At 40.5% G+C, this 22,390-nt stretch overlaps 1 protein-coding gene across 1 annotated transcript in view; it reads right to left on the bottom strand.

Annotated features, from left to right (window-relative positions):
- Positions 1-2,632, bottom strand: part of LOC121980273 (protein EXPORTIN 1A-like) — a 30,730-nt gene extending 28,098 nt beyond the window's left edge. The window contains exons 1-3 of the mRNA XM_042532247.1: positions 2,200-2,632; positions 1,603-1,719; positions 28-120 (exon numbers count right to left, since the gene is read on the bottom strand). Coding sequence (XP_042388181.1) covers positions 28-120; positions 1,603-1,719; positions 2,200-2,295 — 306 coding nt within the window. The 5' untranslated portion in view covers positions 2,296-2,632. The remainder of the gene's footprint in view (positions 1-27; positions 121-1,602; positions 1,720-2,199) is intronic.
- Between the last annotated feature and the right edge of the window lie 19,758 nt (positions 2,633-22,390).

Below are 22,390 nucleotides of genomic sequence, written 5' to 3'. Positions count from 1 at the left end.
AACATTTACAAACAAATTGATACTTACTTGTACAATGACATCAGATATGTAATTCTTTATTCCATCGCGTTGTTCAACTGGTAACGCATTCCATCTGTATTTAATGACATTTTCTAGTACCTAAGAGATGGGTATAGCAGAAAATCATTGGTTAACAGGCTCAATACTACATAAAAATATGCCTGGAAATGCACATTAATTTTCAAATTAAGTTGTGTGAATGTGTTTTGTCCACAAAAGCTAATTTGACTAGTTTTAAATAATTTCATCCAAAAGGACTTTCATAAAGATTTTGTAGGAAAGCACCATCTGTTATATTTCACAAGAACTTTAGCATTTTTATGATATGTTACCTTCATTATGTCCCATATCACAAACCTCATATTATTCTTAAATATCTAGTTTAATCAATTAGATGTATATTTAAGAGAGTACTTCACAAATTTATGTTCTTAATTTATCATTAAAACTAGTAATGGTAATTTTAAGATTACAGGTATATTTATTTTTACTTGTTGGATATTTTAAAAAAAAATATCTCACGTTCATTATTTAGGCTAGTTTTATATAATAATTCAAACGCAAAGTAACCATTACACTATGGTAATTGTTACTCATTAACCATTTCTGTTTTAGCCATTTTAATTCTCACCATGTAAATATATATAAAGCATCTCAACTACTGATACCATATCACAGAAGCTTTCCTAGCTTATTTAAATTTCCAGGGAACTATACTTTAGCCAATTTTTCCCAGTACTATTTCCAACTAGAAATGATCACAGTTTCAAGTCAGGTTTAGTCCAAATCTAACCAATCTAGTTGAGATAGGAGGAAAGCAGGACAAACCCTGGTTGAATTGGATTCCACAGTACATGTCAAGTTGAATTTAACTGGCTAATTTTTTGGTAAAATTTCTTTTATATCTATGGAATTAGTCCAAGTCAATTTGAGGTCAAAGTCTCTACTTGTATGAAAATTGGTTAAATTAGGTCAGGTTTATGAGAGAAAAAACATTAATCCTTGTCAAGCTGGGATAGGAAGAAGGAAAGGAGACTCAATTCTTAAAAGTAAAATTAATAGAATCAACCAAAGATTTAAAATCAATTTAGGTTGGAGTCAGTTTTAGGATTTCTGAGTTTTTAAGACCATTATTTACAGCTGCTTTTCTTAACACCATTCACAGCTGCAGAAGTGTGTCAAACTAAGCTTTACTCTCTGATAACATCACATGAAAGAAAAGGCAATTAAAATAATTGTCTGGGTCAACATAGTACAATCCTAATTGGTATAGACGACATGAGATTATCTGTGTCAATGAACATCGAGTTTTGGTGATTTAGAACATTTTGACTATGCCGATTGCCGCCCAGAACAACACAGAATTTCAAATCATATTATGTTATCCTAACAAAACCAAAATAAGAATATGCAAGCAGACACTAAAATTGTAACTAGATGGTGTAGACTATTCATTAACTTGAGAAATATGTGATGTGAAATAAACATATCAGAGTTGGATTCCAACATGTGACAAGTCTAATTTTGTACCATCTTAAGAAGCATATAAAGAAATGAAGCAAACAACAGTTTTCTACTAACCTGTAGGGCAAAAAACTTGGTATTTAAGTTTTGTGAATTTTGTAGAATGTGAACCACTTGTAGCCAGGTGTCATGGTTGTTTTGCAATTCTCGCAATATCTGATCTGCAGCTGACCTCTGTGAAAAACCAACAATCATGAATCAGCTCTATTATTAATACAATTCAATTTTTACATTAGAATATAACAATGAGTTAACAACTAGAACAATTGCTCATTGCAGTACTCAAGAGACTGCAAGCGTAAACAAAGCACCTTTTTCAATAACACATTTATTTAGATTTAAATTTAAATTCTCACAATAAAATGCAAATTTATTTGAATCCACAGTCAAACAACTGGTGTACAAGACCGTTGCAAGGAAAACAAGAAACGAGTGGCATTATTCTAGAAGAAATTCATTTACACTTAAGTTGGTCGGTACTAAAGGATAAAGTAGCAAACACGCCCAAAACACAATCAAATAACCATGGCAAATTTCAGGGACCGCCCGCACAAGAGAAACAGCAACTCCGTCAAAAACACACACGACGGAGAACCAAAAAAAGGAAACCAAACATAAACAAAGACAACACTAATCACAAGCGAGCAAACAAACCTCCTCCTTGGATCCCGTTCCATAAAACGCGGCCACGGTCGCATCCAGAAGGGGCACGTCGATCGGCTGGCTCAAATCCCTCAATCTCTCCGCCATCACACCGAACCGCAGATCCAGCCAGAAAAAATTTAGAAAGCGCACAATTAGAAGCCCTCGAACTGTTGAGCAATCTCGAAACGAGCGGAGTGGTGAAGAGAACAACGTGCAAGGGAGTCCCCAGAACCCTAGCCCTTCTCCTCTTCGTCTCCGCCGCGCGCGCGGATTGGGTTCGAATGCCGAAAGGTTTTCCTATCCCTTTTCACCTTTTTTCTCTCTCTGTCTCGCTCACTCTTCTCTTTGTATTCGTCCGCCTCTTCCGTGGTCGACAAAACAATGGAGGGCGGACTCGAGACGAAAGAGAGTGCCCGTGGGAGATTGGGGAAGCGGCCTTGGGGTTTTGCGGGGAAGGAAAAACGGCAGGGTACTGGGAACTAATTACGATACAGCCACTCTGGCTTGGTGGGAACTGCGAAATCCAAAAACGCTGTGGATATGGGGCCGGCATAAATCATACCGGGCGTCCTTTTCGGATGAGCCGCCGAGGCGGGGTAATTTAGGCGTTTAATCGTACAGATTTTTGAGTGATTTACTTGGGAGGATGGATGTCAGTGAGGGAAAAAAAAATTATGTAATTTACTTAGATGGATTTCATTTTTTTTCCTGTTTACTCGCTATTAAAAAATAAACGGATGGATTCGTAAAGTTATCCATGGATCATTGTTTTTGCTATTTTTCATCCGTCCAAATTGTGCGGAATATTTTTCCCTTCTCTTTCTCTACCGTATCTCCACTATGCTCACCATCCACGAACCAAAAGTGGGACAGCCATCAGGTGTCTCCTCTTGTAAAATATGAAAAAGGACAAATAATCATAAGAAAATTTTTAAAAATTTTTAAAATTTATCGGAGCTCGTATGATGAATTTAAGGGGATGAATTTGTAAACTTGGGAAAATCCTATTTGAAATACTCAAAAGTAAGAGTTGATTTAGAAATTATCTTAGATTTAATTAAAGATACCTAAGGTAATTTTTCTTTTCTTTTTTCCTCTCATTTCTCTCCCTCTCTGCCCGATTCTTCTCCCAACCCGACATCGCCTCCCCTCTTGCGATGCCGACCCTCTTCATCTTCCCCAACCCAGCATCACTTCGTTTCCTCTCTTCCCACACATACAAAAACCCTTCCTCTCTCTGCGCCGACACCCTGATTCTTCCTCCTTCACCCGACGCCTGCTTTCTCTTCCTCGAGTCGATCGCACCACTGTCTCCTTGCATCGATTGGCCTAGTGCGCGCCTTCCGATCGCCGGTGCTGCCAACGCTCTCCCCTCTCCTTATCGTGGACACAGTAGCTCGTTGGAAGCCGAGTGTTTGAACCCTCTGTTGGTCATGCCCTAGCTTCAATCCACCGCCCGTAGCCACTTCATCGAGCCTGTGCCACCCGATCGCCGGCGTGGGTGGGCATTCAGGGATCCGAGGGTAAGTTAGCCTCGACCGATCCTTCCTCTCTTGATTCTCCCTGACTCTTGCCCTAGCACTGACGCCGACTCTTCTCTTTCTCCCGGTTTCCTCATCCCCGTGCCCTAACTGTTGATCTACCATCGCTTTATCTGTGCGCTGTAGCTCTGACCTCTAATCCCCTCCGGCTAACCCTCTATATCTAGGGTTAGTATCAAATTTGTTCCTCTGCTCTGAGGTGAAGCACTCAACCAGATTCACTGTACCGGCCAAGCAACACTGTTCCGGCTAGATGTGATGATTAATTGGGTAAGTTGTTAGCTAAATGTTGTGAATTAAGAATGAGGATTGAATTCTTAGAGGTGGTCGTATTGATTATGATTGGGATGTTGGAATTGAAGGGGGCAGTGGCTTCATTGTAGTTCCAGCCACAGAGTTCCAGCAGCAAGTGTCCCTCCGGCCACAATTCCTGGCAACAAGACCCCGGCTGTGAGTCAACAGAGGAGACTCCTATATTAGGTGAGTTGTTGGACTTGGTTCATGTTTAGCATAATCGATACAAGTATAAAATGTTTAAGGTTTAATTGGTTTAATCTGATTGTGAATGCTTAGGTATATCCAAATCCAATGCAGTGGTTATTGTTATAGAGGAATTGATAAATGAGTATGATGGATCCAATTTGGATTAGCTAATTTGGTTGGATTGTTTAGGACAATCCAAATTAAGGTTCCTAATGAGATTAGGATTTAGTTTAGCTAGTTGCATTTGGAATTAGCTAAAATTATATGCATGTTGTTACAGGACTTTAATTCGAGACGGCGTCTCGACGTGGGATCTATCTGATACGATCTTCATTTTTTAGACGAGTACCTTTGACTTATCTTTTTGATATTATCATTCTGATATGCTTAGTGAGTTATAACTAGTAGTAATAGTTATGCTGATATCTGCTTGGTATGTCACTACTTAATACCTGCAGTATACCTATTTTATTATCTGTTGTGTATGTATGTGTATGTCCTTTTTGATTCTTGCCATGTGTACTTATGTAGTGACATACAATGCATTACCGGATACATGTCTAGCTACTAGATATACTTAGCTTGGGTACCCAGTTTTATTACTTGGCATGTGCACCTAGGTTTATCATCTGGCATGTGTACTTAAATTATTGTTATGGATTTGATTTCCTTTTTGGTACACATTATGAGGAGGCTGGTATTTTCAAGATTTACATGCTTAGTATCATGCACCATTTTACATGATTACAGACTATGCGATTATCGACTCCATTGTTGTTGAACACATCGCTAGTTACATGACCTGCACACACACAACCACTCATGAGTTAGTGGTATTTCAGGCAGGGTGTGTGTGCAGTTTGTTCTGTCAGAGCTCCACCGGTTCGCTCATGGGTAGTGTGACTGCGGCGTGGTAGTGACCAGGGATCCCTCCTCTTGACTATGACACAGGGAGATGAAAGTTTTGGCTCTCCCACTCTATTTGGGGTAGGAGGATAGGTGTACTCCGACAGCATCCTGTCCACTCGGTCACTCAGGAGTAGTGATGACAGAGTGCACAGTTGTCACAGCCTTACCCACTCGACCTCACCATCGCGTGTGAGGTGGCTGACTGCATTAGGGGTGACTATGACATTTGCATCATATGCATGGATTGCATTTATTGCTTGTGATTACTGCATTTTGGATGCTGCATTTTGGTAGTTGCATATGATTGACATGCATACAAGAGACATAAGGTATTTGGACTGACGACCCTTATATCCGGATAGGAGGTCATGGTGAGTACAGTTTCTTTGTTTGTTCAGTTTTTGCATTTCCTATTATTGATCAGAAGACTGTACTCCATAATTATTACTAATAGCTATATCTTATTATGCATGTTAGCTTGATACCCGCTGAGTTCATTGAACTCACCCCGTTGCATTATTTTCATATTTCAAGTTGAAGCTATTAGGAGGTTCGAGTCACTAGTCCCCACTTCGTGTTGTGACGGTTTTCCGTTTTCAGTCTTTTTTTTCTTGTTATGTATATACATACTGGTGATGCGTGTGTCTTGCACTCGTGGACTTTATATCGTGATTTGGGTATGATGCTCATGTTTTTCGCTGCGGTAGTTTTTACGTTATAGGTTGTGTTTTCCTCGTTGTAGTGGAGTAGGTTTTTAATTAAACTGCGTGGTTGTGATTGTCAACCGAGGTTGTACTATATAAATTGCGTGGATTGTTTATTTAATTATTGTATGTGTTCCGGTCGTGTTGGCCGAGGATTAAGAGGCCCTGAGGCTGTGTAGTCAGGCTCCAGATTGTCACCCGTACAAGGGAGATACTGTCGAAATTTCACCGATAGGGACTCCCCCGGGGGCGTGACACCTCCACCCTGCTGTCGTGTCATCATCCTGCAACCTACAACTCTTCTTCTTTATCATCATCGCCCTCCCAGCCTTCCCCTCAATGGCCTTGCCGCCACCCAAGAAGTGGTAGCGCCTCGGTTGTAACTTCGCTGGCACCATCAACGCCCTTCGTAGCTCCCTCTCCCTTAACCTAGAATCCATTCGTGACCCCTCACCTTCATGCTTCGATGCCGCAGCTATACCCAAGCATAATTCAATATGAAAGTATTGGTGCAATTATCACCAATAGTTAAACTCATGCTTTGATGAATGATAGATAGTTTAAAGTTAGATGTTGTGTGATCTAATCTTATATCAAGTGTACAGGAATTGATGGGTCTAGTTAACTTACATCAAGCTAAAGTTTAGTTAGGTCAGAGGACCTGATAATAGGCATAAAGTCCAGATAGTGTTGGTACAAGTTGCACTAATAATCTAGTTTTAATATATGACAAATAGGTTAAAGTTAGATGTTATATTTGTTTGACCTTTCGACCAAGTGTGCAGGAGTTAACTGGTATGAAGGACCTGACACCGAGCTAAAATCCAGCTAGATCTGTGGGATCTGATAGCTGGTGGGAAGTCTAGATAGACCGGCGGGGCCCGATATCTGGCGGAAAGTCCTGTTGAGTCTATGGGACCTAACAAACGGTCGAAGTCCAGTTGGGTTTGTGGACCTGACAACTGGTAGGAAAACCTGGTGGGTCAAAGGCAAGTCAAGTAACTACAAGTGGTAAGTAAAGGTAAGCAACTGGAGGAGAGATCCAGTGAAGACGCTTTCCTCGTTGAAGGAACTGTAGGCGTTGGTCCAGCTTAGGACCATTGGGAAACCTAAACTAAGATCTTAATTAGATCCTGATCTCAGGAAGACAGAATTCCTAAGACCAAGATCTAATTGTTACTCATATTTTATTATGTTATACTAACTCTATTTTGTAGGGTAAAAATATTTTCTATCGACTGAACTAACCTTTTTCTTACAAGAAAAAGTTGTTGAAGAAATGAGGTCCAGACAACCGGAAGGGATTCGGACACCTGAAGCAGGGTCTCCCGAGCGGGTGTCTGGAGCGCCCTAGTGGTCCGAGCACTTAGGCTCGGTCCAGGGGCCCAGATCCGAAAAATAATCTATAAGTTGATGTGGAGCGTGTCAATTGGCCGAGTCATGTGGCCCAGGCGCCCGGAGGGGTTCCAGGTGCTTGGAATGGATCTATTTAAAGGCCTTCGACCAGAAGCATCAAAAAACAATTGCTACGACTTTCACTCTTGCTCGATGCTCTGAAAAAGTTCTTGCGACGTTGTGATGCTCTTCTGACAACCGGTGATCAAGATTTTCTCACTTTCTTTGTTGTCGATAATTTTCATATATAGTTCCTGCACTCAATTTATAACCATTCGAACTGTTAGTGAATTTTCTAATGAAAGCACTCGTCGAGTGTGAGCCTTGGAGTAGTAGTCGTCGAAGGCTCCGAACCAAATAAAATCAACTTGTGTTAGCTCTTGGCTTCTCTATTTTCTTTTCTTCTTTTATTCTTCCGCTGCGTACTTGTTATTAATTCGCTATCGATTTTCGACAATCATTATTCACCCCCCCCCCTTTGCATTTTTCCTATCCTTCAAGTGGTATCAGAGTAGGTACCGCTCTGAATTGGTGCAACCACCAATCAGGCAAGAGGTGATTTTCTTGATTTCTTTCCTTTCTCTTTCATTTTTTTTTTGGGTTTTGATATAATCCAAACTAGTATAATTACCTCTTTGGATAAAATTTTTCGTTGCAAATTACTCTGAATTGATGCAATACCAATCGAGTCTTAATAAATTTTCTCTCTTCTCCCACACTACTAATCCAAGGCCTAGTCTTGGGACTTCTTTCCTTTTTTTTCTTTGTGTGCAAGTTTCATGGCCCAAAACGAGGGATACATCACCGTTCGTCCTCCCCTCTTCAAAGGTGATGATTTCTCACATTGAAAGAAACGGATGGAGGTATACCTGAAGATCAACATCGATCAATAGTTCACACTTCGACAAGGATACCATGCATCGATAGACGAGACAACAAAAGTACTAATTGATCTAGAAAGATGGAATCTGGAAGACAAGAAAGAGACCCAGATCGATTTCAAGGCATTGAACACTATCCAGTATGGACTCGCGAAGGAAGAACTGAACCACGTCGGCTCATACAAAAATGCAAAGGACCTTTGGGATAAACTCATCGAGCTATACGAAGGAATAAATGAGGTAAAGGTAATTGAAAATGACTCATTTCTGAATAAATTACTTAATATCAAAATTCTAGAAGAAGAAAAGGTGATTTGGGATGAAGCGTCCTACAAAATGTAAAATATCAAAAAAGGGCGAATAACCATAAGGAAATTTTTCGGAATTTTTAGAAATTTTCTAGGAATTGTTCGGAGCTCGTATGACGAGTTTAAGGGGGATTAAATATTGGACCCCGAGAAAGCCTGTTTAGGCTACTCCATTTAAACGAGGAAATGTTGATTTTCTTTTTATTTTTCTTTTGTTTTTCTCTCTTTTCTCCCCCGCCGAACCCGTGCCCTAACTTCCTCGCACAGAGCGATTTCTTCTTCCTCGCGATTTAAGCCGTGGCTGACGATATACATCTTCTTCTTTCTTCGTCTCCTCCCCTTCCTCTTCCCCTCATCTTCTCTTTTCCTCTTCTTCTCCCCCAACCCGATCAACTTCCTCCCTCACTCTCTCACGACGCGGTCCTTTCCTTTCTCCTGACCTCTTCCTCGCATCACCCACTACCGACGCCCTCTCCGTAGTCCTTCTCTTCCGTCCCTGCCCAAGCGCCGACTACACTCGAGCCATCGCCGGTCGAGCCCTTCTCCCGATTGCTTTCAGCTGCCTTCTCTCTACCCTAGCGCCGAGTGCTTGGCACCATCCGAGGTGGAGCCGTTGATCTCCTTTCCGTGCCCTAGAACGTCGATCAACGCTTATCGCTAGTCGCCTATCCAAGCTGAGGCGCAACTTTGACACAGTGAGCAAGGGCTTCAACGCCCTTCAGATCTCCTGTCGCCCTTCTTCTTGATCTGAGTCAGCCGAGACCCCTGACTCCCGATCTCCCCTGCGCCAACACTGCGCCCTAGCTCTCGATCCACCGCCGACGAGTGCTGGTCTTCCCGATCCGAGGCGCCACCTCTGCATGAATTGGGTTTCAACTAGGGGCAAAGATTCAAGCCCTAGTTGCTGCACCCGTACCCTAGACCTCATCACCGGGTCTTCCTTCTTCGCCATCAGTCGCCAGCAGAGAGGAAGAACTTGACATCGTTGCAGGTAAGGCATATTTGGGTATTTAGATTTGATTGGGGATGTTGAGATAGAGAGTAATAATTCTTTGCAGTGTCGACAATAGATCATTGGCAGCAATTCCATCCAACAACACCTTGTTTCCGTAGCAGCGGCTGTGAATTGAGGTAAGGTGTAGGATTTTTGATGCTTGTTGTAGATGATTATTTGATAGGTTAGCAAGGAATGTTAATTTAGGTTTATGTTTTGAATTAGGTATGATTGGATTATGAATAGTTAGGGTTAATGGAGCTAACCCTAATTAACTTATGAGTTAGGTTTAATTAGGGATTAAATAATGGATTTAAACTAAGCTCGGATTAGACTCGTTTAGGAATCTAACCGAGATTAATGAATGAATTAGGGTTCTTGGTAAATAAGGATTTTGGTTTAGTTATTTTGTTTACAATAAAACTTAGCTAAACCGTATGATTTATTACAGGATTCGGATTCGGGACGAGCACTTTGACATAGAGGTTGATTAGCTCGATCTACATTGGAGGCGGGTACCTTGACTTATCTATTTTGATATGTCATATTGATATGCTTAGTAATATTTAACAAATAGTAATATTTATGTTCATTTTTATATGGGTATGTCATTATCTATTACCTGAACATGCTGTATTTATTTCCTGTTGTTGTATTTATGTTCCTTTGATTATATATGACCTTAAGGTAATGACATACCATGCTTTATTATGTTCAGGACACTGATTATTTTACCATACCTGACCGATGTACCTAGATCATATTATTTGATCTATATATCTTTTGGTACATATTTTGGTAGAGATGGATATGATCAGGATATTTCCATCCTTAGTGTCATGAATCATCTCGCATGATTGCATGTTGTGCGATTGGTGGCTCCATTATTGTTAAGCACATCGCCAGTTACATGGATCTGCACACACAACCACTCATGGGTTAGTGGTTTTTATCAGGCAGGGTGTGTGCAGCAGGTTGCTCTGTCAAGGGCTCCGCTGATCCACTCATGGGTAGTGTGACGCAGCATAGTAGCAGGGCAGGGATCCCTCCTCTGGACTGACTCAGGGAGATGAGAGCATTGAGCTCCCCCACTTATGATTTGGGGTAAGGAGGATAGGTGTACTCCGACAGAATCCCGTCCTCTCAATCACTCATCAGGAGCAGTGATGGCAGAGTGCACGGTTGTCACAGCCCTACCCACTCGGTCTCACCATCGTGTGTGAGATGACTGACTGGCAGTAGGGGTGACCAGGACATGTCATTGACATTATACACATTGATGCATTTATTGCTTGTGTTTGCTACACTTATATGCTGCATATTTGGTGGATGCATATATTTGACATGCATACAGGATTTATGATAACCTCGCTCTGATACCAAAAATATTATCACACCCCAGGTAGTCTCTGCCAGAAGAAATTTCGGCTGCATCTCCCCTGTACAGGTGACAATATGAAATTTCCTACAATGCCCTCAGGGCTACATATACCTCGACCAACACGGCCGAAAGAATAACAATAACAAAATCCCTATGCACCTCACTGATATTATCATGGCACGAGCCCAGATTCCAGCATTGACAGAGTCGATGAAGAGTTGATTCACACTATTCCGAGGAGAGACTGATCCGAGTGTGGCCCAGTCCTAGATTGAGACTATGGAGCAGACTTTCTTCTACATGGTTTGCTCTGAGTGGGAGAAAGCAGAGCTGGTTGTTTTCCATTTATGGGATGAGACCGACACTTGGTGGGTTACACAGCGTTCCATCATAGGCGAGCAGAACATCACCTGGGTCAGATTCAGAGAGGCTTTTGAGAGCCGCTACTTCCCACGGGCATATCAGATGACTCGGCGACAGGATTTTCTGAGTCTGCGACAGAACAACCGCTCGGTGACAGAGTACAATACTGAGTTTAATCAGTTGGCCAAATTTTATCTAGAACTAGTTGCTGAGGACAGTTCTCATATGCATCAGTTTATTCAGGGACATGATGGACATCTGCAAGCAAAGCTTGCCGGTTTTGGGAACTCATCTTATATAGAGACATTGGACCGAGCCCTTCTGATTGAGCCATCTCACCAGAGAGTGTATCCGGACAAGAAAAGGAAGCAGATAGGTCAGATATCAGGGAAGATCTAGCAGGCATAGGTGACCCGACAACAGTAGAGTGGTCCCAGTCAGCCAGGTCAGGGAACTTCTGGGGCATCTAGTCAGCCTCAGAAGTCGAGGCGGTCTTCATTAGGACGTTTTCGGCCTCCTCAACATACCCGGAAACAACCCACCAATGACATCCACTATGCCCAGTGTGGATCCAGAGAGCACACTACATCAGCCTGCACCCTGGGACGGTCAGTTTGCTATTATTGCAAACTTCCCAGGTACCTGAGCCGAGATTGTTCGCTGAAGGCTCAACATATTGTTTCCGGAGTTTTTGGTCATGGAGTTCAACTCAATCAGACAAGGACTCAGCGAGGCGGGCACAGAGCCCAAACTTCGCATTGTCAGCAGAGGACAGCTCCTCCTGTAGCTGCTGCTTATGGCATGCTCAGGCAGGAGCACCCCAGTGCTCTCACAGTACCACAGAGTTTTATCGTGGGATCCCAATATCAGCTGCAGCCTCAGCCCCTAGTCTAGTATTGGCAGCCCCAACCTTTGGTTTAGTATCAGACGTAGCCACAACCACTGGTTCAGTACTAGGCGTAGTCACAACCACCAGTACAGTATCTGTCGCAACCCTCTCTTCCACCTCTGGCCTCGTATCGAGCACCGCCTCAGTGGCTGGCTCCTGCCCAGATGCAACCGCCACTAGCAGCGCTACCACCTCCACCTCCACCAGAGACTGGACGGATTCATGCGATCACCAGAGAGGATGTGCAGCGGGCTGACGGATCCATTTTCCGTGGTACGATTTCTATTTATGCCTTATCTGTTGATATGTTGATAGATACTGGTTGCTCGCATTCTTTTATATCTCGTATATTTATGAGGGAGATTGGTAGATTACCCACTATTAGACTACAACGACTTTGGCAACATGATACTTACGTCCGGTGATACTTTGGACGCCACTCAGGAGGTCAGAGGTTCCCCGTTAGACTTTGGCAACATGATACTTATGGTGGTTCTTTTAGTATTGGAAATGGTCGAGTTTGATATTATTCTTAGCATGGATTGGTTGTCAGCATATCATGCCACTGTTGATTGCCAGACGAGAGTGGTCATATTTCGACCTCCGAACCAACCCTCGTCGAAATTCACTAGCATCAGAGACGATGACATATCGATTATTTCGACGGTTCAGACTCAGAAGCTGCTGTCACATGACTGTCAGGGTATTTTGTTATCTTTGATTCATATTAAAGACGACAGTAGTTCTCAACTCTCCGATGTTCCAGTAGTCCGAGAGTATCCGGATATATTTCCAAAAGACCTACCAGGATTGCCTCCTAGAAGGCAAGTAGAGTTTGCTATTGAGTTGATTCTGGGAACTGCACCGACATCGAAAGCTCCTTACCGTATGACATCAAAAGAGTTGAACGAACTGGAGGTTCAACTTCATGAGCTTTTGGACAGGGGATTTATACGCCCTAGTGCTTCTCCATGGGGTTCTCCGGTATTATTTGTCAAGAAAAAGGATGGTACTCTGAGGTTGTGCATAGATTATAGACAGCTGAATGCAGAGACCGTCAGAAATAAGTACCCCTTACCTCAGATCGAGGATTTATTTGATCAGCTCAGAGGTACATTAATGTATTCTAAGATTGATCAACGGTCCGGATATCGTCAGATGAGAGTCAAAGAATCTGATATTCAGAAGACAGCATTCCGTACCAGATACGACCATTATGAGTTTTTGGTAACGCCATTTAGGCTTACCAATGCTCTAGTGGTATTTATGGATTTGATGAACCACATCTTCCTGGAGAATGTTGATCAGATTGTTATCATTTTCATCGACGAAATATTGGTCTACTCGCGTTCCGAGGAGGAACATGCGCAGCATCTTCGCACAGTCTTGGAGACTCTTCGACGACATCAGCTATACGTGAAGTTCAGCAAGTATGCTTTCTGACTATCTTTGGTCTGTTTTTTGGGACACGTGGTCTCTAGCCGAGGTATTTCAGTAGACCCTCAGAAGATCGAGGCTGTCACCAGCTGGGAGCAGCCGAAATCAGTACAGGACATCCGTAGTTTCTTGGGACTAGCAGGATATTACAGACGTTTTGTCAAGGGTTTCTCCCGCATAGCTATGCCACTGATATGCTTAACCAAGAAATATATGAAGTTCACGTGGTCCAAGGCCTACGAGACCAGCTTCCAGGAGCTGAAGCGGAGATTAGTGTCGGCTCCGGTGTTAGTTTTGCCCCGCTAGAGAGGATGAATTCGTACTTTATACTGACGCATCTCTTCAGGGTTTGAGCGCTGTTCTAATGTAGCACGACAGAGTAGTCTCCTATACTTCTCATCAATTGAAGGAGCATGAGAAGAATTACCCTGTACACGATCAGGAGCTAGGCGCCATCATCTTTGCTTTGAAGATTTGGCGGCATCATCTTGAGATTCTCACTGATTATAAGAGTCTCAAATATATTTTCACCCAAAAGGAACTTAATCTCCGACAGAGGAGATGGATGGAGTTCCTGAAGGATTATGATTATACCATTAGCTACCACCCGGGGAAAGCTAATGTGGTTGTCGATGCACTCAGTAGGAAGTCCAGAGGGGACTTTGGCTTGCCACCGAGCTTCGGTCATGGACTTGATTCAGGGTTTCTCCAAGTTGGGCCTTGAGGAGCAGGGACACACAGAGCGAGGTGTTTTGGTTACTATGGTTGCTTAGTCGTCGATCCAGACAAGGATCCGAGAGGCCCAGGCCAGTGATCAGCATTTTTAGTTCATTCGCAACTAGATAGCTTCCGGGCAGCAGACAAGGTTCACCCGAGATAATGCGGGTATTATATATTTTCGAGGTTGGTTATGTGTACCTCCATCTCACCCGGTCAAGGAGGAGTTATTTCAAGAGGCTCATCGCTCCTGATTTGCTATCCACCCAAGCGGGACCCACATGTATCGAGATTTGAGGCGTTCCTACTGGTGAAATGATATGAAGAAAGACATTATGGAATTCGTAGCTAGATGTCTTGTATGTCAGTAGGTGAAGGCTGAGCACCAGAAACCTGCCGGATTACTTCAGCGGATTCCTATTCCTGAGTTGAAATGGGAACACATTACCATGGATTTTTTAGTGGGTTTGCCTAGGACATGACGAGGCCATGACGCGATTTGGGTAATCATTGATCGATTAACCAAATCGGCACACTTCTTAACGATCCGGAAGACTGATTCCATGGATCGATTGGCAAATATGTATTGTCGAGAGATCATCAGATTACATGGAGTTCCTTTGAGTATTATTTCAGATAGGGACCCTCAGTTCACGTCCCGATTCTGGCAGAGTCTGCAGCAGACCTTGGGCACTCAGCTCCGTTTCAGTACAACTTTCCATCCGCGGACTGATGGATAGTCAGAGCGAACCATTCAGACTCTAGAGGACTTGCTGAGGTCTTGTGTATTAGATTTCAGAGGCAGTTGGGAGGACCATTTGCCATTGGTAGAGTTTACCTACAACAACAACTTTTATTCAGCTATCCAGATGGCACCGTTTGAAGCGTTGTATGGTAGACCTTGTCGGACATGCTAGAATGTATACTAAAAGTCTAGCTTTTTGTATAAACATTTATTTTGAAATAAGAATCACATTAGTCAAATGTCTATATTTATATGCTAAATGTAGTTGTTCATTTAATTTATATTGAAGATAACATGGTGTGTGGTGTCACACAGAAGATCATGTTATCAGTTCCCTATAAATTATAAATAGTTGCTCACAACCAAGATGGAATGGGATAAACCATTGGAATGGTTGTAGTATAATTTGGTATTAGTTTATCTTGACTATAAAATTATACTAGTATACTCTAAGTGTATTGAGCAGGATCATTTGAGGTTGTTCTTTTTACATTAGATGTAAAAAAGAGCAGGACCTCTGTTATTATGGAAGTGCGTACTCTTAATCATGATATAATAACAAGCACGTATACTTAATATTTATTTCTTTAATTTATCAAAGAGTGAGATTTAGTTCGTTAATCAAAAGACCCAATAAGTTGGGAAATGATATTATTTATATTGTGTGTTGTTGATTATAGAATGAAACTGTGTCCTAGTGATCTAGGTTGATGATGTCCCCTTGAGGAGCTCATAAGGATTGTCATGTAAACCCTGTAGGTGGACTCAGTCCGACATGACAATAAGGTTGAGTGGTACTACTCTTGAAGCTAGATATTAATTAAGTGAGTTATTAGTAACTCATTTAATTAATGGACATTCGATATCTTAAATACAGAGAGATTAGCGCACTCATGATAAGAAGGAGCCCATATTGTAATATGGGATTGGTGCAGTAGTGCAATAATAACTCTTTAGTGGTATAAGTTATTATTGATGAACTTGAGTTGGGTGTTCGAGGCGAACATGGGAAACTCAAGCTCATCGGGAGACCAAAACCAATTCCTCCTCTCGGTCCCTGTTGTAGCCTCTTATTTATAAAGCCTTATATCTACCCAAAGCCCAGCTTCTTAACTAAGCTTAAGGGCCGACCACATCCTTGCTTGGAGCCCAAGCAAGGGGTTGGCCAAGTCAAGCTTGCTTGGGCCGACCATCCATATATAGAAAAGGAAGTTTTATTTTTTGTAAAATCTTTCCTTTTATAGAGATCCATTAAAAGGATTTAAAAGGATGATTTTAATTATAAAACTTTCCTTTTTTAGATTGGTCACAAAAGGAAATAAAAGGGAGTTTTTATTTTGTTAAAAAACTTTCCTTTTATGATACTTTCCACATGGTTTTAAAAGAGAGTTTTAAATTTTAAAATATTTCCTTTTATATCTTTCTACAAAGGATTAAAAGAGAGATTTGAAATCTTTCCTTATTTGTAGTTATCTATAATGTTTAAGAGAAATATTTTAATTTTAAACTTTCTTTTTTGTAACCATGATATAAAAGGAGTTTTATTTTAAATATTTTCTTTTATAGACATTCACAAAAGGATCTAAAAGAGAAGATTTTAATTTTATAAAACATGTTTTTTATAGCTAACCACAAAAGGGATTTTAAAAGAGAGATTTTATTATTATTTTTGTTTAAAATCTTTTCTTGTTTGATGCACAAGTGGTGGTTGGCCATGTAAAGGAATAAAAGAAAGTTTTAATTTTTTGATTTAAAACTTTCCTTTTTTGGATTCACCAAAGATTATAAAAGAGAAGGAGAGGGTGCCTCATTAAGAACAACCTAAGCTTTGCATCCTCTCTATTGTGGCCAAGACTCCTCTCTTTTATTCCCTTGGTGGCTGCCCCTCTTCCTTCTCTCTTCTCCTTTTGTTTTCTTTCTTGGAGGCCGGTGGCATCGAGCTTGGTTTTCTATTGGTGGCTGGTTGCTTGAAGGAGAAGAAGAAGAGAAGGAAGCTCTCTTATCTAGCATCCCTTGGAGGTTAGTTGGTGGCCGAAACTTGGAAGCTAAGGAAGAAGCTTGGGTGGATTTCATCTTGGTAGATCATCGCCCACACAACGTCCAAGAGGAGGAGAGGAATACAATAGAAGATCAAGAGGTCTATAAGCTACTAAGAAAGGTATAACTAGTTATTTGTTTCCGCATCATAACTAGTTCATCTTCTTTATATAGATCTTGAAAAACCAAACACAAGAGGCTATCGGTTTTAGGTTATCGTTTTGTTATCGATTTTATTTTTTGATTTCATATTTTGATATTATGCTTTTATTGAGGTCTCTGTAGTTAAACCTAGTTTACTATAAGAAGTTAAATATCCGATTTCTTTGAAAGACTTTGTCTAGGAAGTAGTGGATGATCCCATACCCAAGAAGGCCAAGTGTCTCGCCATGTTTAACCTAGAAGCTGATCTTTAAAATAGATATTTAATTAACTTTTGTAATATGGTTTAACTTCGGAAGATCACATCGGTTAAACTTGGAGTAAAACTGTTAAGTATCGTTTCCAATCCAAGTTTAACTTCTGAAGGACAATTTGGATTAATAATGTTAAACATCGTTTGCAATCCAAATTTAACTTTAGTAGAGCACATGGGTAGCTAGGATAGTTCTATGATTGTACAAATTTTTGTACAGGGGAACTAGAACGTTATTCCGAGTAGCAACCAATAATTGGTATCAGAGCTAGGTTTATGCCTTTGTGTATTTGGTTTTTAGTTTAATTATGCACATGTCATACATATTTTAGGCATGAAAATAGTAGGATGTGCAAATAGATTAACTCTGTGGTTGTAGGCTCCAACTATTATGACCTATTGTGATTATGTGTGATTGGACCCTCGGACATGTCGAGGACATTTTATGTGTGTGCATGATTATATTTATTAAATACAGCAGGAGCTGTATTAGTTTTAGGATTTTACATTTTGTTTGATCTAGACTTTATGTACATTTCTTTATGGAATATAGGATCGATATATGTAAAATTTTATTTTTGTCGCGGATCGTATCCTTGCGAGGTGTGGTGCTATTTGAGAACCAGAGGCGCAGCGAAAAAGGAAGCTCGATGGACGTGACAACATGAGCCTTAGGATTGGTGGCTAGGTTTGACGACTGCTAGGGCTGGCGGCACACGAAGGACAGTGTTGGAAGAGGCCATAAAAGTTGAAAAATTAATTTTTCATATTTATTGCTTTTATTTGCTGTGATGTGTGTGTGTGCATGTTAAAATCCTCATCTTAAATAACTAAGTGGGAGAGGGATTTCTAAATAAATTCCACGGTCTCCATTACTGGTTTGTAAGTGATGCAAACAGACTTGCGTGTTGGATATCGGATGAGTTTGTTTGCGGATCACTAGATCAAACTTCTTTTATGGATGATTATAAGAAATTATTTAGGAGCATGTGATCTTCTACATCTGAAGGGGCACACTCCTATTTAATGAACTAAGTATCAAGTAATGGTATACACTTAGACGCATTTAATAATATCCTCCCCATCGGAGTCACTGTTATTATTTGTGTGACCGAAGAATACCAACTATTAATTTTATTTGTCATAAAGTTAGGTTGACAAGAATAAAATTAATGGGTTAAACTTCCTCTTATAAATGTTTGAATTTGTATACGTCCACACTATCGTGACATACAAAATTTACGATATTTTAAGGTGTTGGTAAATTTAAATGATATTGTTTGAAGAATCAATATTATTCTAAATTCTTAAGTTTTGACCAAAACTTATTTTGTGATTCTTAGGATTTCAAATGGCTTTCAACTCATTTGTTGTTAGTTTGAAAGAGAACAAACTTGTTGGTCCCAATTACATAGATTGGAAAAGAAACTTGGACATTGTCCTAACTGCTGAAGGTTATAAGTTTGTATTGTTAGAGGTCTGCCCTAATGAGCCTTAATAGTGATTCTAGTGAGTTAGGAGATTGAGTATCATAAGAAATGGGTCAAGATAGATGAGATGACGCAGTGTTACATTTTTGGCTTCTATGTCAAATGTGCTGCAACATCAGCATAAGACCATGCCTACTGCTTATAACATGATGTACAATCTCAAGAAACTCTTCGGACACCAGAATCGGGCTGCTAGGTAAGAGGCTATGAGAAACTTAATGACAGCCACCATGTCAGAGGGGACACCTGTAAGGGATCATATCCTTAAAATGATGACTTACTTGAACGAGATATAAATCCTTCGAGCTGAAATCGATGGGGAAACCCAGGTCGATATTATTCTCCAATCGTTACCCAAAAGTTTTGAGCAGTTCCGCCTGAACTACAATATGAATAAAAGGATTTATTCATTGGCGGAACTACTGACAGAACTTCAAGCAGCAGAAGGGCTATTTCGTCATAGTTCTCAAATCCACTTTGCTGAAAATGTTTCTACTTCTAAGTCAAAAGGCAAGAAGAAGAAAAAGAAACAAGCTGACTCGACAAAGAAAGTGAATCGATCTCTAGGTACTAGACTAAAAGCAGGAGTGAAGAAGCCGAAGGGCAAGTGCTTCATTTGCAAGCAGTCTGGACATTGGAAGGCAGACTATCCTCGTAGGAAAGAGAACAATAAAGGTATATCTTATTCTCTAGTATTTGAAACATGTTTAGCGGTGTTATCTACCAGTACCCGATGTGTAGATACAGGAGCCACTGATCATGTCTGTAATTCACTGCAGGGGTTCCAGGAACCTGATGACTATATGAAGGAGAGATAACCATCTACATGGGCAATGCTACGAAAGTGGCGGCTGTTGCAGTGGGAGATATTTACTTATCATTTGATAGGAATAGAACTTTGATTTTGAGAAATTATCTTTATGTACCAAGATTTAGAAAGAATTTAATTTCAGTTTCTAAACTATTTTTGGATGGATATTTTGTTTCTTTTGATGACAAAGTAGTTATCAAGAAGAATAGGGTAGTTGTCTGTTCTGGTACATTAGTTGACAATTTGTATACTCTAAATCCAATAACTCCTACAAAACAACAAATGGAAATTAATAGCACATCCTCTAATTCTAATAAGAGAAAGGAACCTTTGGAAATGAACCAAACATATCTTTAGCATCTAAGGCTTGGTCATATTAACTTGAGTAGGATTCAAAGGCTAATAGCCGATGGACTTTTGGGTTCATTGGTGGGGGAAAACTTTTCAACCTGCGAATCTTGCTTGGAAGGAAAAATGACCAAGAGACCTTTTAAGATAAAGGGGTATAATGCAAAAGATGTGTTGGAATTGGTCCATTCTGATTTATGTGGACCTATGACTATCCAGGCGAGAGGTGGATTCGAATATTTTGTCTCTTTTATAGATGACTATTCGAGATATGGATACATTTACTTGATGCGTCACAAGTCTGAGTGCTTTGATAAGTTCAAAGAGTACAAGACTGATGTGGAGAAACGTCATGGTAAAAGTATCAAGATACTACGATCTGATCGTGGTGGTGAGTACCTCTCAGGAGAGTTTAAGAATTACTTATCAGAGGTTGGGATTCAATCCCAATTGTCTGCACCTGGTACACCCCAACAGAATGGTGTGACAGAACGAAGGAATAAGACTCTTATGGAAATGGTTAGATCGATGATGAGTTATTCAGAATTACCAAATTCATTCTGGGGATATGCTCTAGAAATGACAATGTATATTCTGAACTTGATACCTTCTAAATCAGTACCCTTACTCCCACAGAATTATGGAATGGGTGTAAGCCTAGTCTGAGACATGTTTGGATTTGGGGTAGTCCAGCACATGTGCTGAAGGGAGATGCTGATAAGTTAGAATCTCATACAGAAGTTCGTTTGTTTATAGGTTAGTCTAAAGGAATGAAAGGTGGTTTGTTTTATAGTCCTAAAGATCAGAAGGTCATTGTTAGCACTAATGGCCGATTTTTAGAAGAGGACTATGTAATGAACCACAAACCCATGAATGAAATTGTTCTAGAAGAAATAAAAGAGGGCACGCCTACTTTAGTACCAACAGTGCAAGATAAAATATCACAAGAAACTGCAACACGTATCACAAATGATGCACAAATACAAACGGTGCCTCGTCGTAGTGGGAGGGTTGTTAGGCAACCTAAAAAATTCATGTTTTTGGGAGAGTCTTCGGATTTGATTCCAGGTAAACATGAACCTGATCCTCGAACATATGATGAAACACTCCAAGATAAAGTGCAGCATCTTGGCAAAAAGCAATAAATTTAGAAATAGAATCTATGTATTCTAACAAAGTATGGGAGTTAGTAGAACCACCAAATGGCGTAAAAGCTATTGGATGTAAATGAGTCTACAAAAGAAAAAGATGAACAGATGGGAAGGTGGAAACCTTCAAACCAAGGCTTGTTGCGAAGAGGTATACTCAGAAAGAGAGAATCGATTATGAGGAAACATTTTCGCCGGTAGCTATGCTTAAGTCTATCCGGATACTTTTATCTATTACTGCTCATATGGATTATGAGGTTTGGCAAATGGATATCAAGATAACTTTCTGTAATGGAAGTCTTGAAGAAAACATCCATATGAAGCAACCAGAGGGGTTTATTGCAAAGGGCAAAGAGTATCTTGTATGTAAGCTCAATCGGTCTATTTATGGACTGAAGCAAGCTTCAAGATCTTGGAACATCCGGTTTAATGAAGTAATCTAGTCTTATGGATTTATTTAGTGTCCGAATGAGTCTTGTGTATATAAGAAGTGTGAAAAAAATGTGGTAGTATTTCTTGTATCATACGTAGATGACATTTTGTTAATTGACAACAATGTCAAAGTGTTGTCAGAAGTAAGGGTATGGTTGTCCAAGTAATTCGATATGAATGACTTGGGAGAATGCGGACATATTCTTGGGATCAAAGTAATAAGGGATCGCAAGAAAAGAATGTTGTGCTTATCCCAAGCTTCATATATCGATACTATCCTAGCTCGTTTTAGCATGCAAAACTCCAAGAAAGGTTTTCTACCTTTTCAGCATGAAGTATCTTTATCTAAAGAGATGTCTCCTAAGATATCAAAAGAGATAGAGGAAATGAAGGTAGTTTCTTATGCTTCAGCTGTAGGAAGCCTGATGTATGCAATGTTATACACGAGATCGGATATCTATTTTGTCGTGGGTATGGTTAGCAGATATCAAAGTAATCTAGGGCAGGGATATTGGACTGTCATAAAGCATATACTAAAGTACTTGTGAAGGACTAGAGATTATATGTTGGTTTACCAAGCAGATGATTTGTTCCCTGTGGGTTACACAGATTCTGACTTCCAATCAGATAGAGATAATAGTAAGTCCACCTCAGGTTATGTGTTTACTTTAGGAGGTGGAGCCATAGCATGGAGAAGTGTTAAGCAGAAATGCGTTTCAGACTCCACTATGGAAGCTGAGTATGTGGCAGCCTCTGAGGCATCCAAAGAAGC

Source organism: Zingiber officinale, chromosome 5A (genome assembly GCF_018446385.1).
Source record: "Zingiber officinale cultivar Zhangliang chromosome 5A, Zo_v1.1, whole genome shotgun sequence".
Lineage (NCBI taxonomy): Eukaryota > Viridiplantae > Streptophyta > Magnoliopsida > Zingiberales > Zingiberaceae > Zingiber > Zingiber officinale.
Note: the sequence above shows the minus strand (reverse complement) of the source record. Positions and strands in the feature narration are given on the sequence as shown.